This window comes from Dipodomys merriami, unplaced genomic scaffold (assembly GCF_024711535.1).
Source record: "Dipodomys merriami isolate MVZ:Mamm:240054 unplaced genomic scaffold, mDipMer1.0.p SCAF_20, whole genome shotgun sequence".
Lineage (NCBI taxonomy): Eukaryota > Metazoa > Chordata > Mammalia > Rodentia > Heteromyidae > Dipodomys > Dipodomys merriami.
This window is the reverse complement of record NW_027203382.1, coordinates 28,217,251-28,240,765: the sequence shown is the minus strand read 5'-3', so window position 1 is coordinate 28,240,765 and position 23,515 is coordinate 28,217,251. Positions and strand designations below refer to the sequence as shown.

The following is a 23,515-nucleotide window of genomic DNA, read 5'->3' as shown; positions in this document are numbered from 1 at the left end:
TCATTCCAGATGCTTCTGCACAATTCTGTGAGTGTGTTTGTGTCTTCTTCGTTTTTCTCCCTTTATTCCAACTCTCCGAGTTGAAAGCTTGGCTATATGTGTGTTCATTGTTTCTTAAGTTATAGGTGTGAAAATCCTGTTTTCCATATTCTACCCTCAATTCAGCCAAACTGTCTTAGGCTGGTGTAATGTTTTTACAGAGAGATCACACATACTTAAACTCTAGAACACACACACACACACACACACACACACACACACACACACGATATAATTTTGTGTGTGTGTGTGTGTGTGTGTGTGTGTGTGTGTGTGTGTTGTATGCTGGTCCTGGGGCTAGAACTCAGGGCCTGAGCACTATTCTTGAGCTTTCTGCTCAAGGCTAGCACACCACAGCTCCACTTCCAGATTTTTGGTGGTTAATTGGAGGTAAGTGTCATATGGACTCTCCTGCTCAGGCTCATTTTGAACCACAATCCTCGGATCTCAGTCTCCTAAATAGCTAGGATTATAGGTGTGAGCTACCAGCACCCAGATAATCCCTGTATATATATCCAGATAATCCCTGTATATATATCTACATATATATATATGTATGTATGTATTTTGGGGGGGGGGGTCTGTTCGTGGGGCCTGAACTCTGGGCCTGGGCACTGTCCTTAGCTCTTCAGCTCAAGGCTAGCGCTCTATCACTTGAGCCACAGCACCACTTCCAGCTTTTTTCTTTTTGCTTATGTGGTGCTGAGGAATCGAACCCAGGGCCTCAGGCATGCAAGGCAAGCGCTCTACCACTGAGCCACCTTCCCAACCCCATCCCTGTATATTTTTGTCTAAACATTCCCTTGAGTAGTGGTTCTGTAATAATGGGTATCTGATTTTACTTAAAACTGGTCCAGAATGTATCCTGTTTCTGTTGTCTTTTACCATTTGAGGGTTTTTGTCCAGTTTTCCAGTTTAGTCACTTTTGCAATTGATTTATACAAGCTCTTGGATACTGAATAACATTAATTATTCTCACTCACCATGTACCTGTGATGTGATAAAGGAACTATCATTGCATGTGTGTCATTGAATGTACCTATACCAACTTGGGAGACTACAACTCCACTAGGGACCATCAGCTAATGGGACAGATGTCATACGTGTGACCTGATTAACCTAAATATCCTTATATCATGCATGGCTGTATGTGTTGTGTTGTAAGTGTTTTTTTCTATCTGTCACTTACTTTAAGATATATATGATATTTTTCTTATATAATCAAGCTATTCACTAGTCTACATTTTTCTTATAGATCCTGGTTTTAAAGTTAAGACACTCTAAGCCCTGTCCTCCAATGAGATGGCACCTGAGACTTTGAATGAAGCCAGAACATTTTGCTCTAGAAGTGTTGAAACCACCAGGCAGGGGTTAGTTAGGTCTGGTAGAAAGGATTGGATATACATTCATCTTGAGGAGGAAAAGCTGTTTTGAAACCAGCAGAGTTGAAGTAGGAGACAAGCACTTGGAGGAAGGGAGTGGTAGTAGTGATGATGACTTACATGTTTATATTGTCATTTGTGTAACTAGAAATTGAATGATGATTCTGCAACCTTTTCCTGGACTTTGGGCTCTTGGACTATGGGCTACTTTTTAAGGGACTCTGGGGGGGGGGGAGCAGCAATTTCTCACAAACTTAATCTGAATGATTGATTCCATGGCCAGGATCTCTAGGGGCAAGCCAGACCTTTGCAGTGACAGCAGTGCAGGAAGATGAAAGTTCTGTGTCACTGCTTTCATGAGTGGGTACCTGGTGCTTTCATTCCAAGTACTATTTACTTACCAAGTGACCTTAGAGAAGTTGTTTATATTCAGTATGCAAATTTTTTTTATCTAATTAGGTAGAGATGGGCCAGGAATGATATAACACACCCATAATCCTATCACTTGAGAGACCTAGGTGGAACTATGGCAAGTTCAAGGCCTACTTACATAGACTAAGTCTGTCTTTAAAACAACAACAAAAAACTCCTTAAAGCTAAGCACGGTGGCTCATCCTTGTAAATCCTATCTATTCAGGAGGCTGAGATCTGAGGATTGAGGTTCAAAGCCAGCCCAGTTAGGCAAATTTAAGAAACTCTAATCTCCAATTAAAGAGCAAAAAGCCAGAGGCAAAGGTGGGCTGAAGTGATAGTGTGCCAGCCTTAGGCAACAAAACTAAGCAAGAATGCAAGGCCCTGAGTTCAAGCTCCAGTACCAGCACAAAAAAGAAAAGAATCTCTTGATAAGAAATGTACTCATTATCTTGCCCATGTAATTGTAACTCCTCTGTACAGTATTTTCACAATTTAAAAAAAAAGAAAAAAAAAGAAAAGAATCTTTCTTGAATTACCTAAATAAATTTAGTAAGGAAAATAATAATACTTATTAGACAAGGTAATCAATGAGAAAGCTTTGCATGTGACAAATTATTGGCTAGCAATAACAATCATGATTATTAGTAATATCAGTGGTTGACAGCAAACCCTCCTGGCCTAAGTTTTATTTATTGATTTTTAATTTATTGCAAAGGTGATATACACAGGGGTTACAGTTACATAAACCAGGTAATGAGTATATTTCCTTTTGGACAGTGTCACCCCCTCCCTCATTTTCTCCCAGTTTTTCACCTCCTGATCCCCCTTCTCCCCAGATTGTATAGTTAATTTCCAAAATAGTGTCTTGTGAGTATCACTACTGAGTTGGCTCACCCTTTACCCTACCGTTTCTATGCTTCCCTAAGTTTTGAAGGTTGCAAATAGCTTCAGGTAAAACAACCAATCTTCTCTGCTGCAAATGTATTTTCATAAGATCAGCCATTTCAATGCTATTTGCCGCACTTCTAGAACATCAAAAGCATACGCTACCATTCCTCCACAAGTCATGTGGAGGTTTGGCTCTATGTCACTGACTAGTTTCCAGTAGCCTGCATGGCCTATCTGGAGGGGGAAATTGAGTGAGGCATTTTGTTGGAATTAAATGTCAGGAGTACCAGCTGCTTCTTTCTAAAAATATGAACTACATATTCCCAAAAAAGTGTGAACCGTCAATCAAACTATAAGGGAAAATTTTGAATTTACTTGTTTGTTGTTAGAAAAGGGAAAGAAAAAGAGTAAAGAAAATTAACCTTTTGAGAAATGGTATTGAAAGCCACGAAGGGAAGCTGAAAAACTGGCAGCCTCCTCTTGCTTCTTCTATATGATGGGAGATGCTTTCCCAGTGTAAGGAAGATGTCTTACCCGGAAGTTCATCAACAGATGGAGGTGATTTCCAAGAGAGAAGTGAAAAAACAAAAAATCCCACAGCCCAGCCTTTCAGAAGTATCATAGTCATGCAGACAGAAACCTTCTCCTGCCCTTCTTCCTCATCATCAAGCTTTGCAGATTAATAAACCCATCCCTGTGGGGCCAAACTGCCAACACAACTTCTTACCAGGCGGCTGGGCAGGGCCATGGCAAGAGGGGATACTGCAGGGAGGTAAAGATATGAGGAGTGGTCTCCAGCTCAAGATGTGTGCATACGGGCAGTAGCTTTGTGACCTACCCCTGCCACTAGGTTTAGCCTGACCTGCTCAGGACCTGCTCATGGCCATTGCCATGAGTTAAGCTCCAGCAATTCAACCTTGGAATGAAGAACAATAATCTTCGCACCCTTATGCCATGTCCTTAATGGCCTAGATGGGAGGTGGAGAGAAATGACTGGAAGTCACAGGGCTGCTTCCATCAGAAAGCCGCCTCTGCGGACTTTCTGCTCACATTTCCCTGTTGCAACTGCTCCATTATATCACCTTCAGCCAGGGTATACTGAGCAACTCCCTTTAGTAATTCCCAGCCCTGAGTGATCTTGAGAGTCACCTACAGAGCTCCTTAAAAATATTAATGCCTCAACCCTAGTTCAGAGGTGTGAGGTCTATGGATGAGCCCAGGCATTGCAATTTTTAGGACAAGAATCTCACATTGTATATTGAAAACTCCCTAAATGATTTATTGAGTGCTACTATGTGCCAAACTCTCTTATGGGAGGTATAACAGTCAACACAAGCCTGATGACTGGTTGCATGGAACTTTTCTGGTCTAATGTGGCAAGTCAGATGATAAATAAATAAATAGCCATGATATTATTCTGATCATTTCAATTTAATTGAAGAGTGGCTAAATCCTCAGAGGTTTAATCAGCAGCTCATTGTCCATATTTCCTCTCCTTTCTGTCTTTGCAATCAGCAGAGGGACAGGACACTCTACAGAGATTCTCGATGCTCTATATTAGCTTAGCATTAGACAGCACTGAGCCTTTTAACTGAGTCTTTGTACTGCTGCAAAATCAGTGCACCACCATACTGATCTACATCATCTTGATGCCAAAGCCTAGATTTAAAGGGTTTCAGACTGGTCCCCAATACCAACAAATGCTCTATAAACAATTTGCAAATTCAACAGAATTTGCAATACTTAGATTGCAATACTTAGCCCACAATAATAATGTTTACTGTTGCAAATTTCTCTACACGGTAAATTCTGAACTGCAACAAATGATATTAATTTTCCAGCTGGAGAGGCAATCTAAATTCTTATGTACTCTTAAAACCATAGACAAAAGTGGTTTTTTCTTTTAAAACAAAAAGATATAGCCATGCATAGCAACAGAATCACAACCAAGCAATGCCTAGCCATTGAATGTGATCAGTACAATGCAGGGTGCAATGGGAGATAGAAAAGTAGGGATCCAGGCTGCAGAGAGTTTAAGCAATGTCTGAGGAAACAAAACTTAAGCATAGGAGATCCTGTGTATTTAATCTAAAGTTGGGGTCCAGAGAGTGATGCAATAGAATTTGAAAGAAGTATGAGATAATTGGCTATACAAATAGAGAAAAAGCTAGGTGTGCTAGTGGCTCAGGCTTATCATCCTAACTATTCAGAAGTATGAGATCCAAAGACTGTGGTTCAAAGCTAGCCTGGGCAAGAAAGTCTATGAGATTTATCTCCAATTAGCCAGCAAAAATCTGGAAGTAGAGTTGTGGCTTAAGTCATGAAGTGCTAGCCTTGAATTGAGAAGGCTCAGGGATAGTGCCCAGGCACTGAGTTCCAAGTACCAGGAAAAAAAAAGAGTAGGGAGCAAAGGCTTATGGGAAAAAGCTGAACTTCAATTCAGAAGAATAGAATGGATCAAGGAAAAGAATATTTATTAATATCAACCAGTCTGGAGGTAGAGATTGGTTTACTGGATGTAGAAAAGTAAAGTGACTGCATTGAGAGGATTTTAGAGAGAAGGGGAATAGATTGGATTATCAAGCATTTAACTTGCCCTTGTCTAGGTAAGAATCTGAGCTTAGTTTGTTTAATGGAATAAGGATTCATCTTACCAAGCAGCAAAAAGACCAGCATCAAGTGGGTGTCGGAATCCCACATAGCCAGTTCTTTACTCATCTCTTACTTGGTGAGTAGCACTGCCATTGAACACATTGCTTTGTGTTTCAACATGATTGTTCTATCTCCTGAATCATCTCCACTTGCCAGGCAGAAATATACAAGACTGGGAAGGATAAAGTGGTGGTCCCTGCATGAGGAATGGGAAAGCTTTCTCAGAAATCCTTAGCAGTCTTATGCACGTCATTCGCCAGATTGTGGCACAAGGTAACCTTCAATTGAAATGATGTCTGAGAAGAAAAATGTTTTTACCTGGGCACATGGTCACCACAAGCAAAATCAGGGTCTTGTTTCTGAAGAAAAAGGGGAAATGGATATTGGAGCCGCAGATAGCAAGCTTTATGCACTGTTTAACAATCTCTATACACCATAGGAAAAGTGATGGTATTTTAAAGATGGATCTGGCATTGCTATGCCAGGAGGTGGAAGGTGGGGAAGGGTACCCATGTAGAAGGATGGAAACTGCAGGAAGTGATGTAGATGATGGAAGGAAAGGAGGACCATACAAGTCATTTCTAAGGGGCAATCAGAAGATGTTGTGATAACTGCCAGCAATGAAGAGCCAAAGTAGAAGGTGTTGGGATTTTGATCTTCTGGGCCTTTATTTGTTGTTGTTGTTGTTATTCTATTGATAAAATAAATTTATAGCATAGATGAGAATTTATTATCAAGAAGTTGATAAAGAAAACGTCAAGAATAAGAGGCATGTTATAGGCAATAACAAATCCTGGAGTATCATTGCATTTTCACATAAAAAGCTTCAGAGGGATAGAAAAGGATGAGTCAAGTTCAAAGTCAGGGGATTGGAATAGAATGTGTTTCTTCTTTGAATGGTGATCATCTTTTGGGAGGGGACATTCTCTAGCTATGATAGACACAGCAGGCCATTAGAAAAAACCTCCAGAATACATCTCTACTGAGAAAGAATCAGGTCTGAAAAGAAATTGCATTCCTTTTTATGGCTAATCCTAAACAAAGAAAGCCTCCTGCCTATCTGTTAGAATGACAGCAAAAAGGGAAGAGTAAAAAGGAAGAAATCCCACAGGTCACTTTTTTTTTTGGTAGCTGTATTATAAAAGAACAGAATAAAATGTTTTAAGAATAGAAAATGATTGCAATTTGAAAATGAAGAAACAAGGCTTATGAAGCACTAGTCATGGCACAAGACACAGTGCCAAGGCAGAGAAGTTTTGGAAAATATCCATGCCTTGAGGGGACCCAGCATGGCTGGAGGTGGCTTTCTGCAGGGCCCTAGGAGGAAGCTCCCTCAGAGCTCTGTGCGTGCAGACAGTGGGAACTGAGTGGAGGAAGGGCTGACTGTGTCTAAGGAAGGGTAACAGCCCACTTTGCACTTTGCACTTTGGCATTTTATGGTTTTGCAGTATCACAGATTGAAACTTTTTTTTTTAGGAGTTTTTCTTTTTTTAATTTTAATTTTAATTGTAAAGGTGATGTACAGAGGGGTTGCAGTTATATAAGTCAGGAAATGAGTACATTTCTTTTGGAACAGTGTCATCCCCTCCCACCATTTCTTCCAGTTTTTCCCCTCCCGCACAAGTTATATTGCCTTCAAGGAGTTTGAAAGCATCTCAACTACATTAGGGCCCCTGGGGAAAGACATGACATTGCCAAAGATCCCAGGATTTCACCCTTAGTACCTCAGACCTTCTTCTCAGCTTGGGAAAGGAGCCAAGGAGTATCTCCAGGGTAGATGGAATGGAGAAAATAAATCAGTCATCTTTGCAGTATGTAATTCTGTCATTACTGGGAATCTTCACACTAGACTAGCTTTATCTGAACTTCCAAGGAAAGGTTGGGTGTAGTAAAAAGTTTTTCTTTTTTTAATTTTTTATTGTGAAAATACCATACAGAGGGGTTACAATTACATGGGCAAGATAATGAGTGCATTTCTTATCAAGCATTGTTGCCTCCTCCTTTGTTTCCCCTTCCCATCTCTTCCCATCTTCCCCCCCCCCCCCACCCCATCCCAAAGTTGTAAAGTTCGTTTTTCGACATAACAATTTGTACATCTCATTGTTGCAATGGGTCCACCTGTATCCCTATTTAAACAATTTGTTTTTCCCCTTCCCCTCCTCAAATTATACCAACATCAAATACAGTGGAAGCTGGGGTTATTCCGTGGGAGAGGGACATACAAAGCAACAAAGAAATCATCTTATAAATATGTTAGAAACAATTGCATGAAAGCAAAAACATTTGAATACTTATCTTGGGGTTCATTTCACCTAACATCAACTTATCTGACCTTTTCTGCTTGTCTCAGACATATACTAGTTATTGCAAATAAGGGAAACCATGGGATCTATATTTCTTTGGGCCTGGCTTACTTCACTTAATATAAATTTTCCCAAGTCTTTCCATTTCCTAACAAATGGGGCAATGCCATTCTTTCTGATGGAGGCATAGAATTCCATTGTGTATATATATCACATTTTCTTGATCCATTCATCTACTGAGGGACATCTGGGTTGGTTCCATATCTTAGCTATGGTAAATAATGCTGCAATAAACATAGTTGTGCTGATAGCTTCAGTATGGTCTTGTTTGTGATCATTTGGGTAAATGCCCAAAAGTGGGATTGCTGGGTCATAGGGGAACTCTACGTGGAGTCTTTTGAGGAACCTCCATACTACTTTCCAAAGTGGTTGAACAAGTTTACACTCCCACCAACAATGCAGTAAGATTCCCTTCTGTCCACATCCCCTCCAGCATCTGTTGTTCTTAGAGTTCTTGATTATAGCCATTCTAACTGGGGTGAGGTAGTATCTCAATGTTGTTTTGATTTGCACTTCTTTTATGGCTAGAGAAGTTGAGCATTTCTTCATATGTCTATTGGCCATCTTTCTTTCCTCTTCAGAGAAGTTTCTCTTGCAGTCTTTAGCCCACTTATTTATTGGGCTGTTGTTTCTTTGAGGATTTGTTGTTGGGGGATTTAATTTTTTGAGTTCCAGGTATATTTTAGATATGAGACCCTTGTCCGTTGTATGGCTAGTGAAGATCTTCTCCCAAACCATGGGCTCTCTATTGATCTTGCTAGCTATGTCCTTTGCCATGCAGAAGCTCTGCAATTTCATGCAATCGCATTTGTCCAACCTTTCTTTGATTTGTTGTGTTTCTGGGTCTCTATTAAGAAAATTTTAGCCTATGCCAAGGAGTCCTAGGTAAAAAGTTTTTCTTTAAAAAAAGTATATTTTTCCTTATGCACAAATGGCTTTCTGGATACAGTTAATCCAAGGTCAGCCCCATTTACAAGTCACTCAAGTCTTCCTATGCTATGTAGAAAACACTAATAGCCAGGTTGGGATGCTGGGTAAGGAGGAGGAGTTTTCTTTTCTTCTCCTGCATCCCCAGGTATGCACACACCCTTTCCATGTTGTTCTGAAGTTTTGATGATAAAAAAGAAAATTCATTTTCAAATGCTGAGGTGTGATCCTGCCACTCTACACTTAAGCTCTGCCCCTAATGCCCCTCATTTGAAAAAAAAGTTTTCCTTAGCTAGTCTGAAGATTCTCCAGCTTTCTTTTGTCAAGTGGCTGGAATTACTGGTATGTACCACCACACTTGGATGAAAAACAAAACAAAAAAGAATATATGAAAGAAATGAGTTTATGTTAAAGAAATGTAGCTCTGCTTCTTATTCTGTTGCACCTATGAAATCAAACTACAAGTTCATATCTTCTACTATAGCTCCTACATTTTCTTCCACATCTAGCCCTAATTGTCTGAGTTTGTTGAGCCTCATGTTTGCTTGATGAGATAGTCTTCCATCAGCCAGCAAAGGGCAGGCACAAAAGAGATTCATGGATAGATGCTCGTGGGGAGGCTCTTCAAGGTTAGACTCTCTGGGTACTTTCATGACATGTCCTGAGAGAATCTATTGCTATTGCTTAATAAGACAGTGTAGTGGTGGCCTGTGTCCTCCCACGACAGTGTGCTGGAATGTGGCCATGTGAAATGTGGTGACACTCTTCCTCAGAAAATCAACGGTATTTGACTACTGTCACCTTGGGCACTTCCCAGGAGCACTACCCTAAGTCACTGCTTTCCTGTGGATTACCCACTTTCCTCACTGGAGCCTTCCCTAGCAGTCAACTTACCTGTGGTTAGCTTGAATGGACTGAGACAGGACAAGTCAATCTGTTAGCCCTTCTTTCAGAGAATACCAAAGTTCTTGCTTGGTATCAGGGAACAAGAACAAGTAAATTCCCAAGTAATTATTGGTCCCCAGCCATGTATAAAGCACCAAGCAAATTTCCAGCTTTATAATCAGACTATATTAGCAATGTGGACTCCCACATCTAGAGATGGAGAACTAACAGCATAGGGCCCTGCCAGTAAATAGAACATCAAACTCTTGAGAAGTTAGAAACTTACCTCCAGCTATGGTGAGAAGGAAGGTTTCACCTCCAAGTCCCCATGAAGTACCCAGTGGGGGAGGAGCTTTCTACTTCTTCCCCAGCAGCACTCTAGTTAATATATCCACTGCAAGGCATTAAAGAAATAGAGCAGTTGGCTGATTAGGTAGGCTGCATGATTCAGCATTTGGCCCTTGGGTTAAGAAATTCATAAAAGAATTCCATTTTTATAAGATAACTCAGTTAATAAGGCTCAGAGGAAAAATGTACAGGAGTAATATATGGACCTGAATATCAATACTATTGATTTACAAAGTGATTTTGTCCACCTACGGCAGACTACTTTACATCTAAAAGAATCCTGGAGCAATTATACAAGATTGTTTACTGCATGTGTAATCAGGGCTGAAGATTAGAAGACACTGATGGATAACTTAATCCCTGCCCTAGAATATTCTTGATGAATAGAACACACACATGTACACACATACATAGATATACATGCACATACCCAACATTTATACAAAATATAGTTAAGCTTTCCCTTTAGATTGAACAGTGGTTTAAGATAATTGAATTCTTGCAATCCAGTTCATCTCTGACTTTATATACTATATGCAAATTATTGGACCCATTCTACAGTTATAAACTGACTGAGGGATCGTTGCCACTTTTATTGATATAGAACAATATATCCTCACTTGTTTTATGAAAATTATTTTATTTTTGAATTAGCATAATTAATTATGCAAGGGTAAATGTGATAATTCCATATAAACATAGTGAATTCTGAACAAGCTCGCCCCTCTCCCTTTTCAAATAGCATTTGATGTTGTAATTAATATACTCTATTTCCCTCACTCCTGTTTCCCTTCCTCTGTGGATCCCCTGCTACACAGTCCCTTTTTAATAATATTCACGGAGTTTTATTTTAATGCATTTCTTTTATATTTTAAAACTAACTTTAAACTTATTGAGTTTAATATGCTTTGACAGAATTATATACCCACCACCATCACCACCACCACAAACAAAATACAAAACATTCCATCATGTCTTCCCCAAATAATACTGCTACATTTTTTTTTCAGATAAACTTCTATAAACTTCAGATAAACCTTCTACAAATGATCATACTGATTCATTTGGGAGGAGGGGGGGCGAGTCTCAGAGGGTCATATTTTTAGTCCTCTCTACAATATTCCCAGGGATGGATGAAATGAAGCTTTCTAACATGCATGTGTATTTCTGCTCAGCTATGAATAAATATATCTAATTTATTTCATTTTGAGCATAAAAATAATGCTAGCACATATGCTAAGGACATTTTTTCCAAAGAAAGTTGGGGACAAATTCTATCATTCCAGTTATAGCTCCATGAACAAGAGATGCATTAGTACTGAGGGCAGAGGACAAGAATGCTAAGTTAATCTCCAATCATTTCCTTCCTTTAAATGGGCCTGAGCACACCGATAACCTCAACTCACCCCTGCTGCCGGTACCCAACCACTGCAGTCACTCCTGCTTTTCAGAAAGTAGGCCTGGGTAGACAGTCCTTAAAAGCTTACCTTTCCTAAATGAAACTCACATCTATGTTAAACTCTGCCAGTTAGGAGCTGAATGTTGGGTTTTATTAAGAACTTTCAAAAAATCTGTATTAACAACTTCTTTAAAAGTGTATAGAATTACCTATGCCTGTGCTCATTCTGACATCTGAAATAACGAAAAACTTAGGTAGCTGAATGTTGGGTTTTATTAAGAACTTTCAAAAAAATCTGTATTAACAACTTTTTTAAAAGTGTGTAGAATTACCTATGCCTTTGCTCATTCTGATATCTGAAATAACAAAAAACTTAGTTTGTCTTGGTGTTATGTACAGGTGTTATTTAGAAACTCATATGTTCAGATGACTATTTCATGTAGAAACAAGCCTGGATACCTACAAGCTCAGCCCACAGCTGGATTACTTTTCATAATGCAAAAGGGGAATTGAGGTTTTTGAATAAGTAGGGGACCAGAAGGGCACCTGGAAAGGCCATAGGGTCTGTACCAGGCAACTAATCAACTCCTCTTGGCTCTACCATTGACCAAGAAAGTGACTAGGCAGAATATTCACGTCTTTGAGATTATGTTACACCATTTGCCTAGGTATAGACCCTGCTATCCCTGCCAATCTCAAGGGTGCAGGGCCAAATCATTTCCACCAAATGCCTATGATTGAAAACCCAGGAGTCCAACTACATACATTTAAGACAACTATGTTGGGTCATTTGAAATAACTGTATCACAAGTGCAGAAAGAATCAGAGGAACCATTCCACTCCAAAGGAGATTTGTACAAAGCTCTGTTTATGAACAGGGAGAGGAGATGTAACTTGACTTCTATACCACAGGCCCAGCTCCAGGGATTCCACATGTCCAGCCACAGGTCCAGCAATGATGGAGGACAGAGAAAAGAGATTTATCATTACATAGCGCAATATACTGCAGGGAGAGGCAAAACAAGAATTCCAGTCATCTTTGAGTACAAACATAAGCTTTAGGTTGAAATAGAGAAAGAATCTGGGAAGGGGGTAAAAGGTATGTATACTTATTAAGACAGTTCTGTCCAAAGAATGGTCTTGTTTGTCTTTATTTAGCAAGTTGTTATAGCTGTCATCGTTTGAGGGAAACAATCTAGTCACAAGCAAGTCATTGTTTCCTAGTGGTATGTGTGGGGGATCTCATCTGAGGGAAGACGCTTCTTCCTTGGGGATAGTTTCCCTGAAGATGTTATCAGTCAGTCCTGTCCTTTCCAGATTCCACATCAGATGAAGAGAGAACAGCTCTAAGCAAAACTAGATCTAAAATAGAGACAGGGATGCCAAGATGTTCTCCCACTTTTAGTGAATAGCCGTTCCAAGTTAGGAGTCTGTGCTTATAGCAAAAGCATTTTTGAAGGCCCTGTTCTAGATGTCAGTCTACAGCACCATGTCCTGCCTTCCTGCTGTGCCCTAGCATGGCTTCTTATTTTCACTTTTCCTCAGCCTTACCTCCTCCCTGCTTCCATCTCTGTCAAACCCAGAGCTCCAGGGAGAGCCATGTAAATGAGCATCCACATTCATGGGAAAAGGGAAGCGGGGCCTCTGAAAATGCAGCATTTCCTCTGAAGCATTGGACAGCTTCATGGAGTGAAGGTTGTTGTTTCTATCTTCCTGATGAGAATGGATATCTTTGGTGAAGCTCAGAATGAGAAGAAATCAGTGTTGTTGGCATGCTGACTCACCATGACTCTTTTAACTGCATTTACTGGAATGACCTAGCAGTCAAAGGAGAACCACAAAATACCAGTAATTTTATCTTGGGGAATATTTATTTTTTTGGTGCAGTAGGTGAATTCCTAATTAAAGGGCATTATTAGAAGCATTTCCCCCCTAGACTAAGTGTAGTTTCATCCTAGGTAGGCATTTCTGTAGTTCTTTATGGTTGAAAAAAATTTTTTTTTGTTTGGGTTGTAAAAATTCACTCATTCCCTATTTCCTCATAACCAGCTCTCATGGACATGATCTGTTATAGAAGATAACAGAATCTGTTATGGAAAAGTCCCAGGCTCCTTTAACAAAGATCAAAACCCAGTATTTTCTTCCTCTAACTATCTGCTTCCTGATTTATAGCCCATTGTGTTCAGTGATTGGGTATATTGCATAGAAAGCCAGAAGTCTTAGAACACTCCCTGATTATAGCGATGAAAATATATGGTTATTTTAAAGCCTCCTCTTCTTTGTCAAATACTAAGGGTAGACTAACATCCTTGGAGTAGAAGAGTATAAGGTGACCACCCAGCCTTGGTTTGCATGTTTCATTGTCAATGCAGGAGTCTTTCTCTCTCCCTCCTACTCCCTCTGGATTTCCCAGGAATTTGCTTGATGGCAAAACTGTGTGTTACTTTGAGAATGGCTCCCCAGCATTTCAGTATCTAGGATCTAGTACATTGAATCTAAGAGTCTTTGAGAGAATGGTGTCCTGGTCACACAAAGCTTGGACAACACATTTGTACAGAGTATCCACAACAACTAGAACTCATAAGGATGCTAATGATCTGATTAGCATCAAACCAAAAATCACCCATGATCTAAATAATGTCATATAAAATTATACATTTAAAGGCTTCATATAGGAACCTTACAAACAAGAACAATTCATTTCTTCTTTCATTGCAGAGCAGTTGAGTCATCTGCCTTAAACCACCTCTTTCGGGTTAAGATCTGGAGACACAACATAAATGACCAGACCTAGTCCCAGCTCTTACAATTTAGTCTGTTTAATGTTAACTTAGCACTGTCTCAGTATCTACAGCTTTGGATTTCACATAGATCTCTAGAAGAGTAAGGACAATTCTTTAACTTTTCACACAGAGGCTAAAAATAGCTCACAAGAGTGATGGATCCTTCTCCCCACTCCTCAAAGCAGTCTGTTGGTAATGTAGGTAGGGAGACTCTTTCATCATAAGGAAAGAAGCCATTGTAAGAATCTTGATCATGGAAAGGAAGGAAGGGGGTGGGGTATTCTTAAACTAGAAAGCTTATTGGCCAACAGAACTTTATTAGCCTCTCTCACACTGCTGGGACAAGTGTAATTCAGGGTAAATGAGTAGTCTTGGTTTTGAACTTGCAAAGCAGCAGCTCAGATGTCAATCAGTAGTAACCAAGTTCATATTTGGAAAACAGAGATGATGTCAACCAGGCCACAGGTCCTTTCTACTGTCTTGCCCTCCAAGGGCACCCATTGTCCAGTGTTTTTGATTTTTTTTTTGTCGGTTGTGGGGCTTGAACTCTGGGCCTGGGCGCTGTCCCTCAGCTCTTGAGCTCAAGGCTAGCATTCTACCACTTGAGTCACAGTACCACTTCTGGTTTTCTGGTGGTTTACTGGAGATAAGAGTCTCACGGATTTTTCTGCCCAGGCTGGCTTTGAACTGCGATCCTCAGATCTCAGCCTCCTGAGTAGCTAGGATTACTGGCATGAGCCACCGGCACCCGGTTTGTCCAGTGTTTTAATACAATGACTCACAACACTATTTTAAGTCTGTAACACACTTACAGGGATATCCAAACTCTTGCTTCATAGATGAGAACATCAGACCTCAGGATCAACTTGTCCAGTCTCCCATGGCTGATTAGACAAAGCCAGAGTTAAAGACCAGATCCCAATCTCCAAACTGATGCTCTTCCCACTCTCCCTCAGCTTTCTACTTCTAACATTTCAGTTCTTTTTTCTGTGTATTGTTTCCACATACCCTGGTGGGACACTGTCTTATAACCTGCTGGGTCTTTTTCCAGGAGCTTTGGGCACAGCCAGAGATGGCCTCTCAGGAAAGGCTTGAGCTGTCCCCATCTACCTCCAGGTCCTTTCCTGAAGGCACAGTTCTTCCAACCAGATCACTAGCTCCAAGTTTTTGCTGCCTCTTGTCAAGGAATCCTACTGGTGTCCTGGATGTGTGGGGGGAGGGGAGGCTATTTTTAGAAACAGAAGTTGGGACATGTAGTTGGTACACACTGAAATTTTCTAAGAATCTATTAACATTTTGAAGAATTTTTGTAACTTGACTGATTAGAAGATAAATTGCCTTGATCTCTGCTTCTAGCTCCCCATCCCTAGTATAGGTTTTTTTTTTTTTCTGGCTTTTCTTGTTGTTGCTCTTCTTTCCTCCCTTAGGGCTTCTCCTGAGCTCAAAGACAGGGACATTAATAGCTAGCCCAAGCCACAGTTGACTGCTCTCCAAGAAGGCCAAGGGGGAAATAGCAAGTTCTCCTTGACCACACTCTGTAGGGATTGGCAATGCTCCCTGAGATGCTCTTCCGTAAGGGAATTGCTGTTCTAAAGATCTGTACAGCGGTCCATGCATGAATACCATGCTTCTTTAAGCTTCCTGGGTTGCTGATTTTACTCTAGGATGTTCTTTCAGAGATGAGATAATCATATACACAGCACAAACTGGGGTGCATTCATTTTAAAACCTTAAAGAAACAAGAAATTAGAATGTGTGTGTGTATGTGTACGTCTCTACATTTGGAAACCTAAAATTGTACCATTTGTGTTTTAAAACCTCACATCCTTTCTGTTCAAAATGTTTCTTTATGTTTTTTCTTTCATGCGATTGTTTCTAACATATTTATAAGATGATTTCTTTGTATGACCCCTGCTTTCACTGTATTTGATGTTGGTATAATTTGTGGAGGGGAAGGGAAAAAATGAAAAAACAAATCGTTTAAATAGGGATACAGGTGGACCCATTGCAACGAGATGTACAAGATGTTATGTCGAAAAACGAACTTTACAATGAACTTTACAACTTTGGTGGGGGGGGCAGATGGGAAGGGATGGGAAGGGAAACAAAGGAGGAGGCAACAATGCTTGATAAGAAATTTACTTAATTGTAACCCCTCTGTATGGTATTTTCACAATTAAAAAATGTTTCTTTAATTTACTAGGTTAATGCTGATAATATAAAAATGCAAACACTAAAAATAAACATTTTTTGAGATTAGCTTTTTTATGAGTGTCACAAATAGGAATCAATTAGTTGATAATATCAAACTAAAAACAGAAATGTTAAACAAGGCAATACTATTGAGCATAAACCAAAATACCTTCAGCTTCAAAATTAGGGATACTATTTCCTACTAAGTAGGTAGTTTTCCAGTATAAGCTACAACACATGACTTAAAAATATTACACATCATTAGTCATGAATAAAACAGAGGATCAGTTTGATTTGGGGCGCATCCTGCTGTGGCTGACAGGCACAGTTTGGAAGGACCCTTTCCAATCAGAGCAGGCTTCAAACAAACAAACAAACAAACAAACAAATAAAAGAAACCTATCTTTTAGGGGGTTGCAAAACCAATGGGACTCTGAGATGAAATCCCAGAAAAAGGATCCACCATTTTCCTTCAAATTCAATAGGACACATTTAGCCTTGTCTGAAAGCCAGTTATTTTTAATAGATGCAGCAAAATCTTGGACCAGATCCACACCTCCTATAACTCCGAGTGAGTCTCAAGACCAGAATATGCTCAACTACAAGCCAAAAGACCACCTAATAAACACGGGGGGACCATCAAAAAGCCATTGCTTTCCCTACCCTACTTGTGTTTTCTGACAATAGCAATACCTCAACTTCCATCTTAACATCCCCCAATCTCATAAACCAAGGCATTTCCTCCTCTTACCGCCATCATCACTTCCTATAATTGCCTGAGCTCATAGCTGTAAAAACTCACAATTTGGAATTTTAGGAAGAAGAAAGCCCTGAGTTTACTCGACACACAAGCTCTCACTCTTAATAACTAAACCCTCAGCCCAAGGAAAGAATGACAAGCTAGGTAGGGACACATTCCATCTCAGATAAGCACAAAGCAAATTCTAATAGTCACTTTTTAAGTTCTCTGATAACTGCACTCAACAGCTTTAAATAATACCAAATGTTCACCTTATAAGGGCTTATTTGGGTCATTAATGTGTGAACTTGGTCATCAAATATAAAAGGATCTATTTTTGTTTTAATTTTATTCAAAACCTCTGCGAAAATGTCCATGCAGTTAGGGATTAGTTGGACACTTATGAAAACTCCATCTATCTTACCAATGGCTATAGAAAGTCCTGGAAGCTTTTGGTCCCCTCAACCCAGGGTCTTCACCCTAAAGCACCTGTTTGTAGCCATTTTCAGGAACAGAGCCATCCTAGCCCTATCTCCAGTGGCTCTAGTCTAGATCTGATTGGGCCAGCTATCTCCTTGGGGGTATCTGATGACAAAGAGAGCCCATCAAAGTCAGAAAACTTGGACAGAAAGAAAGCTTTGCTAGGAAGGTGGAACCAATCATTGACTCGTCCCATCAACGATCCATGTAAGGAAGAAAATTAAGAGGGGCACGGTCTCTGGTCTAGATTTCTGCCCCACCGGCTGTCTCCGCCATGCCTCATGTGGTCACCAAGAAATAGTAACTGGCCTACTAGAAGATATGGTGAACATCACAGGAACAACCAAAGGCTGTGAGAGACTAAGCTGCAGGTTTAGAGATTTATAACCACGGAGATGCTTCTCCTTGAATATCAAAACAAATAAGTTGCCAAAATGGCTTTATAACCTTGAGTTGCCAGTATACTTTATACTTAATCATGTGGATCTCGCCCACTCAATCCTTCTCAGCCGAATACCTTGCTGAGTCAAATCTGAGTGCAGCATAAGAGTATCAGTGAATACCCGCTTTGTTATGGGAGAAAGCATCCTAAAACACACACACACAACACACACACACACACACACATTTAAGTCACCATCAGTACCTGCAATTGCACCTCAGATTGAAATGCTATGACACCAATATGTTCCAGTGTTGGTGACTCTGTCATGAATATCTGTGTGACTTGAGCAAGTCATTGCCTCTCTGTGGGCCTTGACATTCTCACTGTAAACCCAGACAAGGATGGCAAGAATTCTTTTTAAAAATTTTAAAGTTTTTAGTAAAGATACTGTACAGTTACATGAGTAAGGTAATGAGTGCATTTCCTATTGAGCATTGTTACCTCTTCCTTTGTTTTTCCCCTACCATCCCTTCCCTCTCCACCTCCCCAATCTCCCCCCACCAGTTGTTAAAGTTCGTTTTTAACATAGTGTCTTGTACATCTCATTGTTATAATGGGTCAACCTATATCCTTCCCCTTCTCCTCCCCAAATTAGAAAAATGTATATACAAGATGCAGGGCACCAGAATCAAATACAGTGAAAACAGGGGTTATACCATGGGGAAAGAACATACAAAAGAAACAAAAAAGTCACATAGTACATTATATATACATTAAAAACAACAGCAAGAAAGATAAAACCTCTTATGTTTCTATCTTGGGGTTCATTTTGCTTAGAATCATCTTATCTGGTCATATGTACATAGCTTTTGACCTTTTCTGCTTGTCCTAGACTTACACTAGTTATTGCAAATAAGGGAAACCATGGGACCTAGGTGTCTTTGGGCCTGGCTTACTTCACTTAATATAATTTTTTCCAAGTCTTTGCATTCATTTCCTAGCAAATGGGGTGGTGTCATTCTTTCTGATAGCATATATATATATATATATATATATATATATATATATCACATTTTTGTGATCCATTTATATACTGAGGGGCATCTGGGTTGGTTCCATATCTTTGCTATTGTAAATAATGCTGCGATAAACATAGTTGTGCTGGTAGCTTTAGCATGGCCTTGTTTGGGTAAATGCCCCAAAGTGGGATTGCTGGATCATAGGGGAGTTCTATGCGGAGTCTTTTGAAGAACCTCCATACTGCCTTCCAAAGTGGTTGAACAAGTTTACAGTCCCACCAACAATGCAGTAGGGTTCCCTTTTGGCCACATTCCCTTCCAGAATCATTAAGAATTGTTAAGAGTTCTTCTCAAACACCTCCAGTCCCCAGCCCATGGGTCTGTAAATGGATTTACTCACCCTGAGCTCAATCTGATGGAGCCCCGTCCTTATCCAGTGCTGCATCAACAGGTTTTTTTTTTTAAGACCCTAGACTGAGGTAAGTATTACTCTTCATAAATGAGTATCTACGTAGGCAAACAAAACAAAAACAAAACCCTAAGGGAAAAGAAAACGGAAAACACAGCAAAACAAAGAAAACCCATCCAGTGATGTGTCCTTCTGTTCAAAGGGAACTCGCCCAGGATGCAGAAGGCCCTGAAGCTGGTCAAGGATGAGGACTTCAGCTTGGGTGCGGAGGGCGCGCCCCCCTTCCCCCACAGCCTCCAGCCGGCCCTTTCCCGGGGGAAGGCGCCCCCCAGACACCCCTTCCCAGAAGCTCTCCGGGGCCCATTCTCCCAGTTTCGGTATGAGCTTCCGGCAGCCGGGGACCTGGACGAGTTCCCGGGGGCCTTCGAAGGCAGTGGCTCCCGGAAGCGGAAGAGCATGCCCACCAAGATGCCTTCCGCCCAGCCGGCAGAGGAAGCCACGCTCGCCCTCCCGCCCGAGGACGCCCAGAGCCACGGCCCCCCGAGCCTCCCGATGCTCTTCCCGCCGCCTCCGCCGCCGGCGCCGCGGGCCTCGCACCCCAAGCGCGACTCTCAGATGATCGACTTGTGCCACGTGGGCTTCCAGTTCTGCCGCACCCTGGAGCACCTGGGGGGCAAAGCCATCAAGCAGGAGCCGCTCAAGCCCAGCGCCGTGTGGGCCCAGCCGGCGCCCCCCGCCTTCCTGCCCACGCCCTACCCCTACTACCCCAAGATGCCCGCGGGCCTGGTGTTCCCCCTGCTGGTGCCGGCGGCCTCGCCCTTCCCCTTCGGCCGGCACGCCTTCCTGCCCAAGCCGGCCCCGGCCCCCGCCGAGGCCGCCGCCGCCGCGGCGCTGCCCCGCAAAGCCGAGCCCCGCGAGGGTGAGGAGGCCGCGCCCAGGGCGCAGCGCGTGGACGTGAACGTGCAGATCGACGACAGCTACCTGGTGGACGTGGGCGGCCCGCAGAAGCGCTGGCAGTGCCCGACCTGCGAGAAGTCCTACACGTCCAAGTACAACCTGGTGACGCACATCCTGGGCCACAGCGGCATCAAGCCGCACGCCTGCGCGCGCTGCGGCAAGCTCTTCAAGCAGCTCAGCCACCTGCACACGCACATGCTCACGCACCAGGGCACGCGGCCCCACAAGTGCCAGGTGTGCCACAAGGCCTTCACGCAGACCAGCCACCTGAAGCGCCACATGATGCAGCACAGCGAGGTGAAGCCGCACAACTGCCGCGTGTGCGGCCGCGGCTTCGCCTACCCGAGCGAGCTCAAGGCCCACGAGGCCAAGCACGCGGGCGGGCGCGAGAACATCTGCGTGGAGTGCGGCCTTGACTTCCCCACGCTGGCCCAGCTCAAGAGGCATCTCACCACCCACCGGGGCCCCATCCAGTACCACTGCTCCGAGTGCGACAAGACCTTCCAGTACCCGAGCCAGCTGCAGAACCACATGATGAAGCACAAGGACATCCGGCCCTACATCTGCTCCGAGTGCGGCATGGAGTTCGTGCAGCCGCACCACCTCAAGCAGCACTCGCTCACGCACAAGGTACTGTGGGGCTCCCCATGCAGGCAGGGCTGGGTGCTGGGCCCGGAGGGGGATGGGGGAGGGATGAGTTGGGCCTAAAATGGGGGGAGGGGGAGAAACTGGACCCAGAGGGGGGCGGGGTATAAGCTAGACCTGTAGCAGGGAGGGGAGATGAACTGGGCCTGGAAGAAGGTAGTCGAGGGCATGAGTTGGGCTCAGAGTGGGGAGGGGGGTGAGGTGGGCCTGGAAGCTGGGGCAGATGAGCTGGGCCTGGGCAGGGCAGGGGGAATGAGCTGGTCCTTGGTGGAGAAATTGTAAGGTCTCCCATCTCAGTGGCTGCTTTGCTGTACGATCCTAGGCGAGAGGCTCACATCACCTGAGCTCCCAGGCGCTCCCTTCTCCACCTTCAAACAGACCCAGCAGCAAGACCACAGACATCAATCAAGGCCTTCCCCCCAACAGCTTTCTTAGAGTCTCAAGTGGGCCTGAAAATGAACAATGCAGGCATTTGGAGAGGAGAGTGAGGAAGGATGAAGGAAACAGCTGGTAGTTGTAGCTGTTGCTGCCTAGTTCCCCAAGAATCCCTGGAATTTGGTTTCTAGAAACTTCATTCAGGGCAGTAGTGAGTGTGTCAACAGACCCTACCTAGATTACCTCCTTGCCTGGGACACACCAGTGAGACTTCTAGAGAATTCACTCTGTCTTTTTCTATTGAAGAGCAGCAGCAGCAGCAGCCTTTTGGTTTGCTTGCTTACTCCATTGTGAGCCTACTTCCCATTCAAGTGGCTGTGAGGGACACAGAGCTTGGCCCAGTCCTGCTGGGCCTGTGCCTCTCTGGGGTTGAGACACCATCTGCTTGGTCATTGGCTTATGGGGTTATATTAGGAGAACCATTTTGCGTTCCTTGGTTTAGGTCATCAGGGAGAAACACAGGCCCAGCAGGACCGTATTCTGAATTCAGTCTAGTTTGTAACCACCAGCCTAGAGGCCTTCAGGCTGAACCAAATAAGGCTCTGGTTGGTATCCATGACATCAGCCCCTTGCTGATCTGACCTGTGTCTTCCTTGACCTGCCAAGGGGGAAGTATCTCCCCCCCATCCCCACCTCTGCTTTCACCTTTGGCTTCAGTGGTTTTCTTGACAGGAAAGACTTGTAGAAAAAGTGTCTAAAACATTCTTCAGTTCCAGTACATCAGCCTAGGACCTCACCCAGTGGAGATAATGCCTCTCCCCGCCGTGGGGCTTTCCTGAATTTCATTTGTCAAGTTAGGATTTAAAAAAGGGGGGGCAGCTGGGAAGGTGGCTCAGTGGTAGAGCGCTTGCCTTGCATGCCTGAGGCCCTGGGTTTGATTCCTCAGCACCACATAAGCAAAAAGAAAAAAGCTGGAAGTGGCACTGTGGCTCAAGTGGTAGAGCGCTAGCCTTGAGCTGAAGAGCTGAGGGACAGCGCCCAGGCCCCATGACTGGACCCCCCTCCCCCAAAAAAGGATTGCACAGTAGAGAGGAAACGTGAGGCTGCCTTGTGAGTTCTGTTTGTCTAAGGCACCTTGTCAAAAGGCACCTGTAGGTATCATGGGAGGGGAGTCACCTGCCAATGGCAGGAGCCATCAGAAAAGGACATGGACTTGGACTCAGACACAAAGGGGACTAGTCGCTTATTTCAGGGGCTCCTGTACATGTAGAAAGGAGTCCAGGTGCATTAGTAAATGAAGCCCCAATGAGAGAAACAGCTGGTGTCTGAAACAAGTTTTATTTGATTCAGGGAACAAAATGCATTTTAATTGAAGGTTTCAGCAAGCCGTGAGAAGTTGTATTTATTGAATGCTCACTGAATAGCAGCTGCTTTGCTTCTCCTTATATCTTTAATTTTCAACAACTCTCAGACACCAAGGCATGGGGTGGACACTCAGGAATCCCAACAGCAGCCCTTCAGTCTTAAACACAAGACTTGCCCTGCTCTATCCCTTCCCCCTACCCATGTTTCCCATATAGAATCAGAGACAGAGTAGCTTCCTTTATGCTCCAGGGTTTTGTCTCCCGGCTGCTATTCTCTTGCCTTCTTCCTAAAGAATTCTGCAAACAACCAGATGGGTGTGGAAAGTCATATCCCTAGTCCAGTTACTCAGGAGGTGGTAAGAGGTTTGAAGTTTGAGGATAGTACAGGGAAAAATTGATGAGATCCTGTCTTGAAAACAAGTTGGCATGGCAGAACACACCTGTATTCCCAGCTCCTTGGGAGACTGAGGCAGGGGGATTACTTCAGTCTATGAATTTGAGATCAGCTTGGTTACCATAGTGAAATCTCCATCTTAAAAGAAGGGAAAGGGAAGGGTAGGAGGAGAGAGGGAGGGGTAGTGGGAGGGATGGAAGGAGGAAGGAAGTGAAAAAGCAAAGGGCATTCTGGATCTCTTTACAAAGTGTTTCAGGAAGTGACAGCTAGTCAAGATTAGTTAATACTCTGCTCTGACTGTTGGTCTCCTTGAATGTTCTTCACTGAGGGCAAGAACATTCACATTTTCAAACACGTTACACATAGCAAGGAAACAAGCAAAATTTCTATGCTGTTTCTGATTCAGAAAGCTGTCCCTTGACAAGTTTCTTCATCAGAAATAACTGGATTCTGGAGACTCCAAAAGCATGTCACA

General features: G+C 42.8%; 1 protein-coding gene across 1 annotated transcript in view; it reads left to right on the top strand.

Annotated features, from left to right (window-relative positions):
* Positions 1-23,515, top strand: part of Znf366 (zinc finger protein 366) — a 65,839-nt gene that overhangs the window by 22,359 nt on the left and 19,965 nt on the right. The window contains exon 2 of the mRNA XM_070031327.1: positions 19,508-20,892. Within this exon, the coding sequence (XP_069887428.1) occupies positions 19,522-20,892 (1,371 nt within the window). The 5' untranslated portion in view covers positions 19,508-19,521. The remainder of the gene's footprint in view (positions 1-19,507; positions 20,893-23,515) is intronic.